The 18,322-nt window shown below is 58.7% G+C and overlaps 3 protein-coding genes across 5 annotated transcripts; 1 reads left to right on the top strand and 2 right to left on the bottom strand.

Moving 5' to 3' along the window:
- Nucleotides 1–156: 156 nt before the first annotated feature.
- On the bottom strand, nt 157–3,437 carry LOC128142603 (acrosin-like). The gene is made up of 5 exons (XM_052788741.1): nt 3,282–3,437; nt 2,765–2,965; nt 2,161–2,426; nt 1,748–1,893; nt 157–1,284 (listed from the first exon to the last, which is right to left on the bottom strand). The coding sequence occupies exons 1-5, from the start codon at nt 3,350–3,352 to the stop codon at nt 937–939; spliced, it is 1,032 nt and encodes a 343-aa protein (XP_052644701.1). The 5' UTR covers nt 3,353–3,437; the 3' UTR covers nt 157–936.
- Nucleotides 3,438–4,981: 1,544 nt separating this feature from the next.
- Nucleotides 4,982–10,117, bottom strand: ARSA (arylsulfatase A). Of its 3 annotated transcripts, none has more exons than XM_052788729.1 (8): nt 9,770–10,117; nt 9,176–9,416; nt 8,471–8,689; nt 7,829–7,998; nt 7,202–7,326; nt 6,898–7,025; nt 6,370–6,472; nt 4,982–6,258 (listed from the first exon to the last, which is right to left on the bottom strand). In XM_052788729.1, the coding sequence occupies exons 1-8, from the start codon at nt 9,997–9,999 to the stop codon at nt 5,957–5,959; spliced, it is 1,518 nt and encodes a 505-aa protein (XP_052644689.1). In that variant the 5' UTR covers nt 10,000–10,117; the 3' UTR covers nt 4,982–5,956. The 3 variants fall into 3 exon arrangements, with proteins under 3 accessions (XP_052644689.1, XP_052644691.1, XP_052644690.1); XM_052788730.1 differs by having other exon boundaries at nt 5,965–6,258; nt 6,370–6,500; XM_052788731.1 differs by lacking the exon at nt 9,176–9,416 and having other exon boundaries at nt 9,770–10,085.
- A 3,602-nt stretch (nt 10,118–13,719) lies between these two features.
- On the top strand, nt 13,720–16,423 carry LOC128142597 (acrosin-like). Its single transcript, XM_052788734.1, has 5 exons — nt 13,720–13,875; nt 14,192–14,392; nt 14,731–14,996; nt 15,264–15,409; nt 15,873–16,423. The coding sequence occupies exons 1-5, from the start codon at nt 13,805–13,807 to the stop codon at nt 16,230–16,232; spliced, it is 1,044 nt and encodes a 347-aa protein (XP_052644694.1). The 5' UTR covers nt 13,720–13,804; the 3' UTR covers nt 16,233–16,423.
- Nucleotides 16,424–18,322: the final 1,899 nt, after the last annotated feature.

Raw genomic sequence — 18,322 nt, 5'->3', positions numbered from 1 at the left:
TAGATTGTCACACCCAGGAGGCTTGTCCTATCCCAGCCTGATGGATGTGGCTGCTGCTGTTCCCATGTGTGTGTCCAAGAGACTTACGCTGCATTCCAAAGAGCCAGACACAGAAACACACAGACTTACACAATTAGTGTGAAGGGCAAAACAGACTGACATAGAGCAATGCTTTTACCAACACCCGTGCATATGTAACCACCACTTACATAAATATGAACACAGTCCAGTCCTTTTCTGCCTTTCCAGATGATCAGGATTAGCTGTTTACCAGTGAAACATAAACACACCTTCACTCCCTAGATTCATAAGCACAGCACATTCATAGATTCCTCAAATAACAGCATAGAAATTAAGTCCATGTAATATATGTGGCTGGATGTCAAGCTCCTTACCTAGTCATTGGTGCAAACCTTGGGTCTTTCTAGATCCGTCTCTCCTGGGTCATGAGAGAGTCCAGTTTCAAGTTCACTGGTGCATTGTACACACACACAGGAATCCCACCAGTAGCCTCCCTAAGACACTTTGTGTTTCTAACTGCTGTCCCCAGGACCTCTAGCCCCCTAGAAACTGTGTGTTCCCTTCGTCCACTGCACCCTCACCCTCCTCTGACCAGGCACGGTTTCAGCCCTTTTGAGTGACGCTTCCCCTTTGTGCCCTACTTGTCTGCCTGCAGCCTTGTTTTGCAAGTGCTGGGCATGGACGGCCTTGCCTTGCACAGGAGACGAATTGGACTGAAACATGGTTAGCTGTGAAAATTGGCAACTTTATTTCAAGAACTAAGTCAACTTCAGCATTTGTGTGCACTCAGAGGAGCGTGGGCAGCACAGAGCAGGCCTTTGACACTGCGGCTGCCTTCGGATCAGCAGGCATTACTCCACAAGGAAAAGGTCGTGGTACGCTGCAGCCTGCGCTGGATCCTCTTCATCCTGCTGCTCAAGCCTTTTTTCCCCTTAGGACCTGCAGGAGCTCCTGCAGCAGGTTAAAGAATTCCACCAGCTTCTGGCGTGGAAATGGGCAGGGTGTAAACCTGCCCGATTGCGTTGGTATTGGCTTTGGCCTCTGAAAGGGGGTTGAGGTGAACACTGGCCGTGGTGTTGGAGTAGATGTTACTGCTGGGCGCAGTCCCATCTGTACCAGGATCCAGTCGTAAAAGTGCTGAGTGGAGGTGTAGACTCCGGGCCGTTTTGCTCTCGCACAGCCTTTCCCCCAGCTGGTCACTCCAACAAGCCAGAAGTAGTCATAGGTGTTATCTTTGCACACGAGAGGGCCCCCGCTGTCACCCTGCAGCAGAGAAGAGAGGGTTAAGGTGGTGTTGGGTGGCCTCTGTCAGCACTATGGCTGGCTCCTTCTCTCTCGCAGCACCTGCCAGAGCTGTATTCACTGCACAGAAAGGCTCTGCTCAGGTGCTGGAGCCTACAGACCCGTGTCTGGGAGGGGGTCGTGGGCCTGTAAGGCAGGGCTGTCTCTCGTCTCTGCACAGTGATCCTGGATGTGTGCAAGACGGATGCTCCCGCATTGGGATCTGGACCCGTGGGCTGCCAAGAGCACTGGATAGGCTTTCTGGGCAGAGTCCCAGGCCTCTGGGACAAGGGGGCACTGGGCAAGAACCTGCAGATGGGGAAGGGGAGGTAAGCCCCAACAGCGGGAGGGCGACTTGCCAGGCGAAGCACACGCCGGGGTATGTTTGGGCGGTTGTGACGGGGCTGCCTGTGCTGCTGGGGGTTGACTTGTAGCACGCTCCTACCTGGCAGGTGTCGATGCCACCCTGCGGATAGCCAGCGCACAAGTTGTGGGTGTGGATGGCCCCTCTATACCACCGGGTGCTGTTACAGAGGTTGACGTCAATGAGGTGGACCTTGGCCTCCTGCAGGACATCAGCTGATCTTCCAGCTGTGGGCGCAGAAGGGAATTAACACCCAGCAACTCGTCGCCAGTTCTGCTCCCCTGGCTGGGTGAACCCCTTCCCCAGGGCTTGGCTTTGCACCGGTGTTTCCCTTCGGTCGTGCTTTGGGTAACGGGTCAGGCCCATCTCTCTATAGACAGGCGTACACCCCCGCAGCCTGGCTCTGGCTTTCGCCTCTGCCGTCAGGAAGCCCAAGCCCTCTCCCCAGCGTGCCGAGCTCACGCTCGGGACACGAGTACTTTTGGGGAACTCACATCTGGCGGTCGTGGAACCCCAGCCACTGATGTAGCAGGTGGTCAGCTGTGACACTCTCAGCGAGGCGTCGGGCACACAGGCAAGCTGTATGTAGTAGCTGCACTGGACAGGCTGGTCCAATTCCAGCAACGCAATGTCGTTCCTCTCCGAGACGTTACTATAGCGTTCGTGAACCAGCAGCCGCTTAATATTGCGCACTTGGGCCTCGGGGCCCAGCTGAGTCAGCTGGGTGGCTCCTATCACCACGCGCCACATCGTGACGTGCCTGGAAGGCAGACGGAGAGAGGGGTCAGAGGCAGCGGAGCCATGTGCTGCAGCAGCCCGGCAGTTCCCTGCCTTCTGCTTCACAAGGGAGAGAGGAAAGCAGCGCTGCAGAGGGTGCAACAGCCCTAGCATGCCTTAGGCACAAGGAATTTCGAGCTGGAGGCTGCTAGGAAGCAGCAGCACGAGCCCAGCCTTCTCCTGAGCAGTCTCTCAGCTGGGCTCTGCAGTGCCCAGGCAGTGGGCGTACTGCAGGGAAACGGGACGGGAGTAGCACGGGGTGCTGCGGACAGGGCACCTGCTGGTGCTGTGGGGATATCCCCGTCTCCTGGTCCTCCTTACCTGGCCTCAACGAAGCAGTGGGCTGCTGTGAGGACCCACTGCGGGCTGATGAGGGACCCTCCGCATATATGCCCCGTGCCTATTTTCCAGGGATCCTGGATGCTGACGATCCAGGGCCAGGCCCCCGGCTGGGCATCTGTGCCACCCACGACGCGCGACATGCCGTAGTGAGAAGCCATGGGCCGGAGCCCGCAGGTCCCGCTGTAACCAGAAACTCATTACTGTCCTGCTCGATGGCTTGCTGCTGTTCAGGCTGAAGGTCAGCCGTCTTCCCTCCCCACAAGGCGCTGCACGGGCAGCAGGGCCAGGGAACGCCGTGGGGCGTGCGTCCGCCCGCCCCCGTTTCTGCTGTAGCCGCAGAGACGAGTTGTGCCAGCAGCCTGGGTGCTGGCAAGGAACTGAGGCTCCCACGTGGGGTTCAGGAAGCTGTGGTGTGGCCACGGGGGACAAGCGGACACCCTCCAGCAAACCCCACAAGGGTTGCCCAAGCTCCGTCCCAGAGCCTCGGCCCACTTACCCACAGTTGTCCCACGTGCCGTGCACAGGCCAGCACGCGGCCAGCAGGACGAGGAGGGGGAACAAATTCATCGCTGCCAGCGGCACGTGGCAGCTGCGAGAACCGAGGGCTCGTCGCCACCGGTAGTGCCCGCAGTGCTCACGTTGCCCGCGGTACCCTTGGATGTCACAGAGCCGCTGGTTCCGAGTGCTGGGCACGGGCAGGGGGATGCAGCACGGGGGTTCCAAGCAGGAGGGGAGGCAGAAGCTGGGATCGCACACCCCCGAGGGACCCTCGCTGAATGCTCGGCTCGCGGGTTGAGGGGGCGCAGGCCCCGGGGCAGGCAGCAGCGCCTGACGCTGAGCACTGCCTGCTAACAGCTAGCAGGAAAAACACAAGTGTGGCATCTTAGCCTCTTTAAGAAGTTCACTGCCACCCTGCTCTCTGCAGCCGTTTGCCACCAGGTCCTTCCCCAAAAACGTACACCAGAGAACATAACTACACCAGGCAGTATGCACGTGTTTGGGTGTTGAAGAGCCAATCTGGTTACAGCCGCGGCAGGCAAGCAGTGATGTGCAAGCCAAATAAGCCAAGCATACCCAAGCAGTGTCAACCTTCCTGCACAAAGCACAGTGAAACGCAGATGCAGCACAGTCCACGCTGACTGTGTCAGCCACAGCAACACCCTCTGGCAGGCTTCACGTCCTTGCTGTCTAGGAGTTACATTGCTGTTCTGGGCCAACACTGACAAGGGCAGCGGTGGCACCTGGACTGCGTGGCCAAAGACATGCAATTCGAAGCTCTAGACAGAGAAGGATGCTCCTGCTCTCAGCCGCACATGCCATTCTCCATGGCTTTGGTAAATCCCGTATCAGCCTCATCTCATCAGTCTGCCTTCTACAGCCGTACGGTGCTGCTTTGCTCACACACTGGAGTGCAGGGCAGTCATGGGAGACTAGCAGGAGCCAGCCACGTGCATTGCATTTGCTGAGCAGGACTTGGTCCCCGGAGGGTAGAGAGCAGTGGCTTGGAGAATGGCAGCCTCAGAGCTCGTGAAAGGTGCGGGAGCTTCCTGCTGCCATCCTTCTTGTGTGGATAGACGTAAGGCACACAACTGAGTGCCAACCTAGGCCCTAGGATGACAGGGCAGGCTCTGTCCAAAAGTGGAATAGCTGTTCTCAAGGCACTTGAGGCATAGCGTGGCTTCACAGGCACCAGAACAGGGCCCCAAACAAACTGGACTCAAGCCTGCTTTGTTTTTTGAAAATTGACCTCAAGGTAGTGCCCCATATCTGCTTAGAGCAGACAGAAGGCCTTAGAGAAGAAAACTTGTCTTCTGTGGATACTCTGCTATTCCAGTACCAGATTTTGCAGGTGGTTAAGGGGGATTGATGTGAGAGGTGGCCACACTTCACAGATAATTGAGGGAAGAGTTGGGGTCATTTTGGGGAGAGGAATCTGGCAGGGACAGCAGTACCCAGGAAGCCGCATCGGTAATGCCATGCAAGTCCAAGGTGACCTAGCACCCGAAACACCAAATCTGCCCACAGATGTAGCAAGCCTGGGAGCAAGGGGGAAAAAAATAACCCGGGGGTATGTCCCTTGACTGGGAGGAGACTAGGGCGGAGAAAGGGGGAGTCAAGGAGGATGAGGGGGATGTCCAAGCACGGGAAGTGGAGAGAAGGGGGATCAAGGAGCTAGTCACACAGAAGCAAACTGAGCCCTGCACCTAGTCACCACAGTACGTCCTACCTTCTTTTTGAGAGCGATTCCAAACCCTTTTGTGTGTGGCCCCACTCTGTACCCGGTGGGGGAGTGGGTCCAGAGGCCTGGCTGCTAGCAACGGCAGAAGGGAACCCAGGTCCTAGGGACCCAGCAGCTGGAAACACCGAGTGTCCAGGGCCGGCTTCGGGTGGGAGCACTGTGTGCGTGTGCAGTTCACTAGTGAACTGGAAGCTGGACTAGCTCACGAGCAAGAGGAGCGAGACCCTTTCAGCCACGTGGATGGCACGTGGTTGCAGCCCACCTGACTGATCACCCCGGCTTCCATAGACCTTACGAGAGCCCTAGGCCTGCCAACCACCGGCCACATCTCCGCCTCCTGGCGTCGTGAAGCACTTGGAGGTGCTTGAGCATGCATACCCAGAGCTGCTTCCCACCTAGGCATGTCCACTCTGCACTAGCTGCACAAGGTCCTGCCTCTGAAGCTGCCAGGACCATCCATCCCATCCTCCTCTTGCTGTGCTCTGGGCCCCTGGCAAGTGATGGTGCTCCAGCTCCCAGCTCTGTTCCCAGCCAGGGGTGCACAGCATGCCTCCAGCTGAGGGGGGACCTCTGGACACTGGGGCATGCCCTTTGCTTCATCTTGATCATGGTTTGAAAGGAGCTGTTCCGGCTCTGGAGGCGATGCCGTATCATGGTCCTTCCCTGAACAAGTCAGGGTTTCTCTCAAGAGGCCTCAGCTTGAACGTCCTGCACGGAGCACAGGGTCCACTGACCTGCACTCCTGGCAGGGTCCGTAATCTCCCCAACCCACAGTTTGCCTCCCCAGTGCTCCATCAGTCAGAGCTGTCACTGAGCCCAAGCTGCAGGGTAGCTCTAAGGCTGAGCTTGGTTAGTTGGGGGCGGGGGGTGTCTGGTGGGTTTGGGATAGGGTTCCAGTGTGGAGCAACTGAAGGGGATGGAGCAGCAAGAGGCTAGGAGCAGCGGCAGCAGGAAGGCTTAGGAATACAGTCTGGTACACAGCAGGGCTGCAGGGCGGGATCCCTGCCCTTCCTGATCTGGCTTTCCCCAAACTCCATGCGCTGTTCAAAAAGCACTTTCTGCAGTTCAATCTCCCTCAGGACCTGCAGAACCTCCGGCCCTGCGCCGCTTTGCAGCAGATCATAGTTCTCGGCCGGGTCTGACTCCAGGTCAAAGAGCAGCGGGGGCAAGTGAGGGGTCAGTGGGGTCAGCCCGTGGCAGGCCTGGTCTGGGGTCGTATCACTGTGAAAGGAACCTGCAAAAGAAACCCCCAGGTGTAGCTCAGTTTCTTCTCCGAGCTTTGGACAGGAAAACCCGACGGGACTTCACAAAGGTGCCCATGCAGAGGACAGGAGGCGGCACCAACCTTGTGTGAAGTAATGGGCCTTGTACTTCCCAAGCCTGACAGCGAAGGGGCCGTGCAGCGGGTCGGGGGACGGCGGGTAGAAGAACATCATCCGACGGGGACTCTGTGGGAAGCAGCAGAGCTGAGCTCACCTGTGCAGCCATGAGAATGAAGAAGAGCCTGGAACAGGACGAGGCAGAGACTCCAGGGAGTCACGCAGGAGCCCCGACACTACAGCCACAACATGGCCAGAGAGGGGGGAAGCTGACGAGCAGCAGCAGCATCCTGTTTGCTCCCTACTCAAAGCAACTGGGGCTCTGTCCGCCCACTGCAGCCACAGGGGCTTGGCTTGGCAACAGTTGCAGTTGTTAGAGCATAGCAGCCTGGGGAAGCCCAGGAACTCCATGGCGTGACCCAGGCCAGACCCAAGGTCCCCACAGCTCATGGATCTCCCCCGACCCCCAGCTGGTTCTGCTCATCAGGCACACAGCTCCAGCCCCACACCAGCCTTCATGCACCATGCCAGCCGAACCGGCCCACAGGACTCACCTTCCCCGACCCAAACAGCACTGGACTCAGGTCATAGCCATCCAGGGCAACTCTGGGAAGAGCTGCTCCAGCCAGGTTAGTCAGTGTTGGCAGGATGTCCAGGGTGCTTGCCAGCTCATGCGTCACTCCTGTCACCCCACACAGCAAGGCACAAGGAAAGGTTCAAGCACCCGATCCCACTCCCGGCCCCGCCATCCTCACTTCTCTCCCACCCTCTGCTAGTCCCGGGGCAGCCCAGCTGCCATGACACCCCTGCCTTGGCTGGCATCAGCACGCAAAAGGCACAAGCAGCGCCAAGTCTCACCTGGAGTGATACGTCCTGGCCAATAAGCCACCGCTGGTTCCCGCATGCCACCTTCGTATGTTGTGCCCTTCCCACACTTCAGAAGGCCAGAGCTGCCTCCACGTGCCATCCGCATGGTGGAAGGGCTGTGAGAGAGAAGAACCACCTACCATCAGTTTCATGAGTTCACGCTACCCCTTCCCTGATGCTGCCAACGGGGCCATGACAAGAGACACATGGTGCCAGCGAGTGCCACTGCCTTCCTTCTCAGCCTTGTGAGGCAGGAGGCAGGGGGCAGGTGAAGAAGCCAGGCTGTGCAAGACGCCGAAGCAGGGCACCAGAGACCAATGCCACCCACACACAAAGGGAATCGGGGTAGATTTGGGCTGTACGCTCCTGGCCCAAACCCTGTGAGGTTTCTGCCCATGAGGAGGGGCACAGCGGAGTCACAGGAAGGAGGACTGCACTGGGCCCTCTCCAGAGCAGCATCCACCTCTTGCCTCTCACTTCAGGTCACTGGGGTCTCACCTGGCAATGCCATACCACATCCCTTTTGCCCCAGCCAACCAATGCCTCATTCCAGTTCCCCCCATACCATGGCAGCAGAATCTTATCAGTGACAAAGTCACCCCTGCTGAGCCCACTCACCCGTTGTCAGAGGTGAAAAACACCAAGGTCGTGTTCGCAACACCATTTTCCTCCAGCGCCTGCAGCAGCTGTCCCACCGAGCCATCAAACTCCAAGAGCGCATCACCAAACGGCCCACGCCGTGACTGCCCCACAAACTCCTGGCTTGCAAATTGGGGGTAGTGGGTATGCTGGAGAAAGGGCAGAGAAGACTGCTACGCAAACTCCCCCACAGCTGCATCTGGTTCCCAGTTCACCCAGGGACAGTGAGCACCCCAGCTAGGACATGGAGATATGTGACAGCACCCAGGAGATGAGAGGAGGCTTGTCCCCAAGCTTCAGCAGCATCTCTCAGAAATGGCACAAAGGAGCTGAGCCCCAGGAGAGGATGTGGAGCCCCAGAGTGGGAACTTCTCCCAGGTAGACTCCTGGCCCACAGAAGCGGGCAAAGCTCCAGAAAGAAGTGGCCCCAGAACATTACCAGAAGGGTGCTGCCACAAGACCTGGGCATGGGAACGGCAACCCCAGGTCACCCAGGGGCAGGTATTGACTGCTCAGTGCAGTCCCAGGGCTGCAGGAGCTGAGATGCTTCCCTGCTCTCCCCACAGGACAAAGGCTCCCTTCCCCACCCTTGGGCCCGGAGCAGTCCTCCCCCTCTCCTACGTGGGAGGCATAGTAGAGCAGGAACGGGAGGCCTCGTCGGGCACAGTCAGCGATGAAGTCCCGGGAGAATTTGTTGTAGAGTGGCACCAGATCAGGGAAAGAGACCGGCTGCTGCACGATGCTCTGGTTCCACAGCAGCGGGACTGGCACTAAGCCTTGGTCACAAGTCCCAAAACACTTGATGTCAGGCGGGAAGCAGGTGAGATTCTGGCAGGGGCCCTGGAGAGAACAAAAAACACTTTGTCTGCTACCTGTGTTGCAGGACAGCGAGGGGAGGGGAGCAAAGAGTCTCACAGCGCCCACCACCAGCTCCTACAGGCACCCTTTGGGCAGCCCCTCCCAGAAGCCCAGGGGTCTGTGCCCACCCCAGAACTGTCCGAGGACCATGCTGCCCCAACATCACTTTCTCCTGGCAGCAATTCAGATCTTTCTTTGCAGCCCAGAAGCTGACCCTCCCTCCCGTGACATGGGGTGTATGTCCCCACGCACAGCTGCCACCCACATTTGGCAAAACTGCCCTACCATAGGAGCACCTCAGAGCTGGGCTTTGCCCATCAGCATCCACCTCCCCGGCCTACAGCCACCCACACCCATCTGCCCAGGCAAGCAGTAACCTGGGCTGTGTGCTCCCAAGCAAGCTACACCTTTCAGGCCCTCTCCCCAGCCAGCCCCGGGACGCCCTCCAGGGCTTGGCAGGCCTCTCACCTGGTCATGGGAGTAGGGCACCCCCAAGAAGTGGTCAAAGCCCTGGTGGATGGGCAGGAAGGAGCCATTAATCCCCAGGCCAAGGTGCCACTTGCCAACCATGGCCGTGGCATAGCCCTCAGCCTTCAGCACCTCTGCAATGGTGACCTCAGAGAGCGGCAGGCCTCCCCGCGAGTCTGGGTTGAACACACCCGGGTAAACCCCAGAGCGCATCTGGAACCGGCCTGTCAGCAGGGCTGCCCTACAGGTGAGAGTCAAAAGAGAGAGAGGAGACGGGCATCGCACTGGACGCGGCGCAGGTCGTGGTGCTCAGCCTCCACAGAGGGTGGGTGCCCCGTTCCTCGGGACCTGGCAGCTTGGCTCCCGGGTCTCCTGGCTGCCACTGCCACCTCCCCCATCTGCTGGGACCTGCCACCACCGCCCTCAACAGAGCAGCCAGACCTTCGGGCCTCCTGGGACACGGCGGGTTTACCAAGCCCCCCTTCCTCCCAGCACTGCAGCTCCCTAGCTGGGTGCCAAGCCGCGTCTCGACGCTTCCTCCATCCCCGCCCCGGGGCCCCGCAGTCCGTCGCCAGCGAGCGGGGCGGCCCGTACCGGGAGGGGCTGCACACCGGGCAGCTGCTGTAGAAGTCGGTGAACCGCAGCCCTCGGGAAGCCATCCTGTCCAGGCTGGGCGTGGCAGAAGAAGGGTGCCCGTAGCTCCCCAGGTCCCCGAAGCCCAAGTCGTCCGCCAGCAAGAGGACGAAGCTGGGGGGGACGCCGGCCGCTCCGCGCAAGGCCAGCAGCACCAGGGCCCATGGCAGGCCCCGGCCCCGCGGCCCCATGGCGCTGCCGCCCGGGGAGGCCCCGCGGCCCGCCGATACGCGCGCTCAGCACGGGCTACGGCGCTGCGCTCCCGCGGTCCGGTCCGGTCCGGTCCGGTCCGGTCCGGGTGCGGGGCCGGGGCCGGGTGCGGCTCCGCGGGACCCGCAGCCCCGTCACGGCACCGGCAGGGCAGGGCAAGGCAAGGAGCTCCCCGACCGGCGGAGCCGCACCGCGCCGCGCCGGCGACCACCTGACCCGGGCGGGCAGCCACGTGACCCGGAGGCGCCGCGGGGCATGCCGGGCATTGTAGTCCGCCGCGGCGCCCCTGGCTGCGGTGTCGCTCCCTCGCAGCTGCCTCCGGGACCGTCGCGCCCGGCGCAGGTGGCCTCCCGGGACCCAGGCCTGCCGCCGGCTGCCGCGGCCGAGGAGGGTTTATTAACAACGGGGGGTTTCCCCCGGCACCGCCCTCAGCGGCGCCCAGCTTTGGGCGCTGCGGACTCGGCCCGTGGGGCCGGCCCCCGGTCTCGCTGCGGGGGGGAAGGCCTCGCGTTCGCCGGCAGCCCGGCCTGTGCCCAGCCGCCCCGGAGCTGAGGCCGGGAAGCCGTGAGGCTGCTGTCCCGGGAGGAGACGGGCACCTCGGCGTGTGGCCGGCGAGCGGGCGTCTTCTCCGCTGGGGCTGGGTGGCCCGGGTGGACGTCCCCTGCCCCCCGCCTGTCCCGGCCGGCCCGGGCCGCTGCTCCCGGCTTCCCACCTTCTGGAAGAGCAAACGAAGCTGCTTTTCTCCAGGTGCGCGCAGCATGCAGGATGCCCTGGGACAGGCAGAGAGCGTGGCATTGTTTGGGGCAGGCTGCGCCCTATGGGAGCCGGGGCACTTTTCCCTCAAAGCGGATTTTCATACAGCAGTGACAGAGTTTCACGTTCAGGCTCAAGGACTGCTGGTTGTACCTGAATGTAGGAGCCCATATCCTGCAGATCAATGACTTGTAATCAGAGCGAGGAAGGGACTGTGCAAGGAGCAACAGCAGTTCTCTGGTGGGAGGGAGTGATAAGGGGAACAAGGAGGAAAAGGGGAGGTTCTGCACCCCAGGAAGGCTGTACCCTATTGCTGTGTCTGCTTTTGAAAACCAGAGGAAGCTCAGAAGACAGGCACAGAAAGAAACTGAGGTTGAATGTCCTGAAGACCTCCATCTGTTCAGTTTATCCAAAATGAGATTAAAGCAAGACCAGAGATGCTGTACAAGCACAGGCACAGTGGCGGTGCTCTAGGATTAACCGCATAGCAGGCAGAGGTGAGGAGTTTCAGCCCAAAGACAAAGCGGAGGTAAGGCCGGCTAATGTCCTAGCCTGGAAGTTCTCATGTAGATGCGCCTACGTTTTGCATCCAGCCTGTGCGATCGGTCTGTTCCGGATTTTCCTGTTATTACTAGTCAGCATTTCTCAAGACCCATCCCACTTTTACAACCACTTTCTGAAGTGGACTTTAGCAAAGCTTTTGACACCGTTTCCCACAGCATTCTCCTGGAGAAACTGGCTGCTCATGGCTTGGATGGGTGTACTCTTCACTGGGTAAAAAAATGGCTGGATGGCCGGGCCCAAAGAGTGGTGGTGAATGGAATTAAATCCAGTTGGCAGCTGGTCACAAGTGGTGTTCCCCAGGGCTCGGTATTGGGGCCAGTTGTCTTTAATATCTTTATCAGTGATCTGGACAAGGGGATCAAATGCACCTTCAGTAACTCTGCAGACAACACCAAGTTCAGCAGGACTGTTGATCTGCTTGAGGGTAGGAAGGCTCTCCAGAGGGATCTGGACAGGCTGGATCGATGGGCTGAGGCCAGTTGTATGAGATTCAACAAGGCTGAGTGCTGGGTCTTGCATTTGGGTCAGAACAACCCCATGCAATGCTACAGGCTTGGGGAAGAGTGGCTGGAAAGCTGCCCGGTGGAAAAGGACCCGGGGGCGCTGGTCGACAGCCAGCTGCATATGAGCCGGCAGTGTGCCCAGGTGGCCAAGAAGGCCAACGACATCCTGGCTTGTGTCAGAATTAGTGTGGCCAGCAGGAGCAGGGAAGTGATCATCCCCCTGTACTTGGCACTGGTGAGGCTGCACCTCGAATACTGTCCTCAGTTTTGGGCCCCTCACTACAAGAGAGACATTGAGGTGCTTGGAGCTTGTCCAGAGAAGGGCAACGAAGCTGGTGAGGGGTCTGGAGCACAAGTCTTATGAGGAGCGGCTGAGGGAACTGGGGTTGTTTAGCCTGGAGAAAAGGAGGCTGAGGGGAGACCTTATCGCTCTCTACAACTACCTGAAAGGAGGTTGTAGCGAGGTGGGGGTCGGTCTCTCGTCCCAAGTAACAAGCGATAGGATGAGAGGAAATGGCCTCAAGTTGTGCCAGGGGAGGTTTAGATTGGATATTAGGAAAAGTTTATTCACCGAAAGGGTTGTCAAGCACTGGTACAGGCTGCCCAGGGAAGTGATTGAGTCACCATGCCTGGAGGTATTTGAAAGACATGTAGATGTGGTGCCTAGGGACATGGTTTAGTGGTGGACTTGGCAGTGCTAGGTTAACGGTTGGACTCGGTAAACTTAAGGGTCTTTTCCAACCTAAATGATTCTATGATTCTATGATCCCACTTTTACAACCACTTTCTAAAATGCCAGTGAAGTCTGCTTTCCACAGCTCCCTGTCCTCCATAGTTCAGACTGTCCCCATAGCCCCTGGCCTTCCTGCGTGTCTAGCCCCATGCCTCCTAATGGCCTGGCCCCTGGCACAAGAAGGACGCTGGGGCTGCTGCTGCTGCTGCTGTACTCACTGCCATCAATTATTCAGGGCCAAGAGCCAGAGCGAGGAGGCTGGTGCTGCAGCAGGAGGAAAAACTGCTGCATAATTCATGGAGCCCGCTTTGCTCATAGGGCATGGCGGTGCTTGCCATGCAGTGCCTGGCCACAGGGATCGGGGCGCTGGGGGCTGGCAGTCAGGACACTGAGAGGAGAACAGCTGGGGTCTGAGCTCGGGGGGGGGGGGCACGGTATGGGGTCAGAGTTTCAGAGACCAGACAAGGAACAGGGCAGGATGTGTGGGACCATGCACACTGTGTGCAGGTAACTCAGCTGCAGGAAACTGAGCAAGGCATGGCGTTACTGCCCCAACCTGCACAGGTCAGTGCCCTTGTCAGTGTTGGCCCAGAACAGCAATGTAACTCCTAGACAGCAAGGACGTGAAGCCTGCCAGAGGGTGTTGCTGTGGCTGACACAGTCAGCGTGGACTGTGCTGCATCTGCGTTTCACTGTGCTTTGTGCAGGAAGGTTGACACTGCTTGGGTATGCTTGGCTTATTTGGCTTGCACATCACTGCTTGCCTGCCGCGGCTGTAACCAGATTGGCCCTTCAACACCCAAACACGTGCATACTGCCTGGTGTAGTTATGTTCTCTGGTGTACGTTTTTGGGGAAGGACCTGGTGGCAAACGGCTGCAGAGAGCAGGGTGGCAGTGAACTTCTTAAAGAGGCTAAGATGCCACACTTGTGTTTTTCCTGCTAGCTGTTAGCAGGCAGTGCTCAGCGTCAGGCGCTGCTGCCTGCCCCGGGGCCTGCGCCCCCTCAACCCGCGAGCCGAGCATTCAGCGAGGGTCCCTCGGGGGTGTGCGATCCCAGCTTCTGCCTCCCCTCCTGCTTGGAACCCCCGTGCTGCATCCCCCTGCCCGTGCCCAGCACTCGGAACCAGCGGCTCTGTGACATCCAAGGGTACCGCGGGCAACGTGAGCACTGCGGGCACTACCGGTGGCGACGAGCCCTCGGTTCTCGCAGCTGCCACGTGCCGCTGGCAGCGATGAATTTGTTCCCCCTCCTCGTCCTGCTGGCCGCGTGCTGGCCTGTGCACGGCACGTGGGACAACTGTGGGTAAGTGGGCCGAGGCTCTGGGACGGAGCTTGGGCAACCCTTGTGGGGTTTGCTGGAGGGTGTCCGCTTGTCCCCCGTGGCCACACCACAGCTTCCCGAACCCCACGTGGGAGCCTCAGTTCCTTGCCAGCACCCAGGCTGCTGGCACAACTCGTCTCTGCGGCTACAGCAGAAACGGGGGCGGGCGGACGCACGCCCCACGGCGTTCCCTGGCCCTGCTGCCCGTGCAGCGCCTTGTGGGGAGGGAAGACGGCTGACCTTCAGCCTGAACAGCAGCAAGCCATCGAGCAGGACAGTAATGAGTTTCTGGTTACAGCGGGACCTGCGGGCTCCGGCCCATGGCTTCTCACTACGGCATGTCGCGCGTCGTGGGTGGCACAGATGCCCAGCCGGGGGCCTGGCCCTGGATCGTCAGCATCCAGGATCCCTGGAAAATAGGCACGGGGCATATATGCGGAGGGTCCCTCATCAGCCCGCAGTGGGTCCTCACAGCAGCCCACTGCTTCGTTGAGGCCAGGTAAGGAGGACCAGGAGACGGGGATATCCCCACAGCACCAGCAGGTGCCCTGTCCGCAGCACCCCGTGCTACTCCCGTCCCGTTTCCCTGCAGTACGCCCACTGCCTGGGCACTGCAGAGCCCAGCTGAGAGACTGCTCAGGAGAAGGCTGGGCTCGTGCTGCTGCTTCCTAGCAGCCTCCAGCTCGAAATTCCTTGTGCCTAAGGCATGCTAGGGCTGTTGCACCCTCTGCAGCGCTGCTTTCCTCTCTCCCTTGTGAAGCAGAAGGCAGGGAACTGCCGGGCTGCTGCAGCACATGGCTCCGCTGCCTCTGACCCCTCTCTCCGTCTGCCTTCCAGCTACGTCACGATGTGGCGCGTAGTGATCGGAGCCACCCAGCTGACTCAGCTGGGCCCCGAGGCCCAAGTGCGCAATATTAAGCGGCTGCTGGTTCACGAACGCTATAGTAACGTCTCGGAGAGGAACGACATTGCGTTGCTGGAATTGGACCAGCCTGTCCAGTGCAGCTACTACATACAGCTTGCCTGTGTGCCCGACGCCTCGCTGAGAGTGTCACAGCTGACCACCTGCTACATCAGTGGCTGGGGTTCCACGACCGCCAGATGTGAGTTCCCCAAAAGTACTCGTGTCCCGAGCGTGAGCTCGGCACGCTGGGGAGAGGGCTTGGGCTTCCTGACGGCAGAGGCGAAAGCCAGAGCCAGGCTGCGGGGGCGTACGCCTGTCTATAGAGAGATGGGCCTGACCCGTTACCCAAAGCACGACCGAAGGGAAACACCGGTGCAAAGCCAAGCCCTGGGGAAGGGGTTCACCCAGCCAGGGGAGCAGAACTGGCGACGAGTTGCTGGGTGTTAATTCCCTTCTGCGCCCACAGCTGGAAGATCAGCTGATGTCCTGCAGGAGGCCAAGGTCCACCTCATTGACGTCAACCTCTGTAACAGCACCCGGTGGTATAGAGGGGCCATCCACACCCACAACTTGTGCGCTGGCTATCCGCAGGGTGGCATCGACACCTGCCAGGTAGGAGCGTGCTACAAGTCAACCCCCAGCAGCACAGGCAGCCCCGTCACAACCGCCCAAACATACCCCGGCGTGTGCTTCGCCTGGCAAGTCGCCCTCCCGCTGTTGGGGCTTACCTCCCCTTCCCCATCTGCAGGTTCTTGCCCAGTGCCCCCTTGTCCCAGAGGCCTGGGACCCTGCCCAGAAAGCCCATCCAGTGCTCTTGGCAGCCCACGGGTCCAGATCCCAATGCGGGAGCATCCGTCTTGCACACATCCAGGATCACTGTGCAGAGACGAGAGACAGCCCTGCCTTACAGGCCCACGACCCCCTCCCAGACACGGGTCTGTAGGCTCCAGCACCTGAGCAGAGCCTTTCTGTGCAGTGAATACAGCTCTGGCAGGTGCTGCGAGAGAGAAGGAGCCAGCCATAGTGCTGACAGAGGCCACCCAACACCACCTTAACCCTCTCTTCTCTGCTGCAGGGTGACAGCGGGGGCCCTCTCGTGTGCAAAGATAACACCTATGACTACTTCTGGCTTGTTGGAGTGACCAGCTGGGGGAAAGGCTGTGCGAGAGCAAAACGGCCCGGAGTCTACACCTCCACTCAGCACTTTTACGACTGGATCCTGGTACAGATGGGACTGCGCCCAGCAGTAAGGGCTACTCCAACATCACGGGCATGGAGTCATTTTCTCACCGCCTCAACCCCCTTTCAGAGGCCAAAGCCAATACCAACGCAATCGGGCAGGTTTCCGCCCTGTCCATTTCCACTCCAGAAGCTGGTGGAATTCTTTACTCGGGTGCAGGAGCTCCTGCAGGTCCTAAGGGGAAAAAAGGCTTGAGCAGCAGGATGAAGAGGATCCAGCGCAGGCTGCAGCGTACCACGACCTTTTCCTTGTGGAGCAATGCCTGCTGATCCGAAGGCAGCCGCAGTGTCAAAGGCCTGCTCTGTGCTGCCCACGCTCCTCTGAGTGCACACAAATGCTGAAGTTGACTTAGTTCTTGAAATAAAGTTGCCAATTTTCACAGCTAACCCTGTTTCAGTCCAAGTCAAGTCTCCTGTGCAAGGCCAGGACGGCCATGCCCGGCACCTGCAAAACAAGGCTGCAGGCAGACAAGTAGGGCACAAAGGGGAAGCGTCACTCAAAAGGGCTGAAACCGTGCCTGGTCAGAGAGTAGGGTGCTCAGAGCCACCATGGGATAGAAAAGACGAGCACATCGAGGCTAGAAAGAGGATAGGAAAAAATGATGTGACATGCAGACAACTTTGGGGATATGCAGTAAGGCACACAAGGTGATGATTAGGACCTGTCGTAAGCCTTAGCTAACTGAACAGACCGTGGGAAACTCCTGAGCACGACAAGAGGAATTGCTGACCATAGCAAACAGAGTGAGAAGCTGACAGGAGTTACAGTGCCGTGAGGAATATCCAGATTTCACGGGTAGTTAAGGCGGATTGATGTGAGAGGTGGCCACACTTCACAGATAATTGAGGGAAGAGTTGGGGTCATTTTGGGGAGAGGAATCTGGCAGGGACAGCAGTACCCAGGAAGCCGCATCGGTAATGCCATGCAAGTCCAAGGTGACCTAGCACCCGAAACACCAAATCTGCCCACAGATGTAGCAAGCCTGGGAGCAAGGGGGAAAAAATAACCCGGGGGTATGTCCCTTGACTGGGAGGAGACTAGGGCGGAGAAAGGGGGAGTCAGGGAGGATGAGGGGGATGTCCAAGCACGGGAAGTGGAGAGAAGGGGGATCAAGGAGCTAGTCACACAGAAGCAAACTGAGCCCTGCACCTAGTCACCACAGTACGTCCTACCTTCTTTTTGAGAGCGATTCCAAACCCTTTTGTGTGTGGCCCCACTCTGTACCCGGTGGGGGAGTGGGTCCAGAGGCCTGGCTGCTAGCAACGGCAGAAGGGAACCCAGGTCCTAGGGACCCAGCAGCTGGAAACACCGAGTGTCCGGGGCCGGCTTCGGGTGGGAGCACTGTGTGCGTGTGCAGTTCACTAGTGAACTGGAAGCTGGACTAGCTCATGAGCAAGAGGAGATACAGATCTGGAAAGACCCAAGTTCTGTGCCCATTACTGGCTAATTAGGTTGACACCCAGTCTCAGATTTTAATTGAACTTAATTCTCATGGTAATGTTATGGGACTCATGAACATGCTGTACTTGCGAATCTAGGGAGTGATGCATTGGTATGTTTCACTCCTCAACATCTGTCCTGATCAGCTGGAGAGGAAGACAAGGACTCGGTTGTGCTTTTTTTGTTAAGTGGGTGCTGGTAAAGGTACTGATCTATTTATGTTTATCTGTTTTCCATTCATGCCAGTGAAGTATGAGTGCATGTTCTTGAATGAGATCTGGCTCTTTGGAGCACAAACTAAGTCTCTTGTAACCGCACCTGCGAACAGCAGTCACATCCTTTGGACTGAGACGGGAGAATGAGACTCTCCTGGGAATGAGAGTCCTCCCAATTCAGCTCCAGTTCTTCTGCAAGGAGACATTCTCTGGGAGGAACATGGGCTAGATACAGCATGCACAAAAATGCTGTGCGCACAGACACTGCATTCACACACAAGGTGCATGTGTGCACACACAGACACACAGGGGAGACACCCATGGGGTACAAACAGAAGCTGCAATGCACACCCAGAGTGTGTGCACACCCATACTTCAAAACACATCTTGAACACAAAGTGCAATGTGCAGTGTTCACATACACACAGAGTGCATGCATATGCATAACTGGCTGGTGTATGCGCGCGCGCGCACACACACACGTTGTGTGCACGCACACACAAAACACAGAGAGACAGTGCATGCACACCCTACAGTATGCACGCATGCAGAATGCACCCACCCCACATGCATGCACGGAGTGCGCACCCACCCGCCTGCCCACATGCATGCTCACAGCATACACGCAGT

The sequence above is a fragment of the Harpia harpyja genome, chromosome 6, assembly GCF_026419915.1.
Source record: "Harpia harpyja isolate bHarHar1 chromosome 6, bHarHar1 primary haplotype, whole genome shotgun sequence".
In the NCBI taxonomy this organism is placed as follows: domain Eukaryota; kingdom Metazoa; phylum Chordata; class Aves; order Accipitriformes; family Accipitridae; genus Harpia; species Harpia harpyja.
Note: the sequence above shows the minus strand (reverse complement) of the source record. Positions and strands in the feature narration are given on the sequence as shown.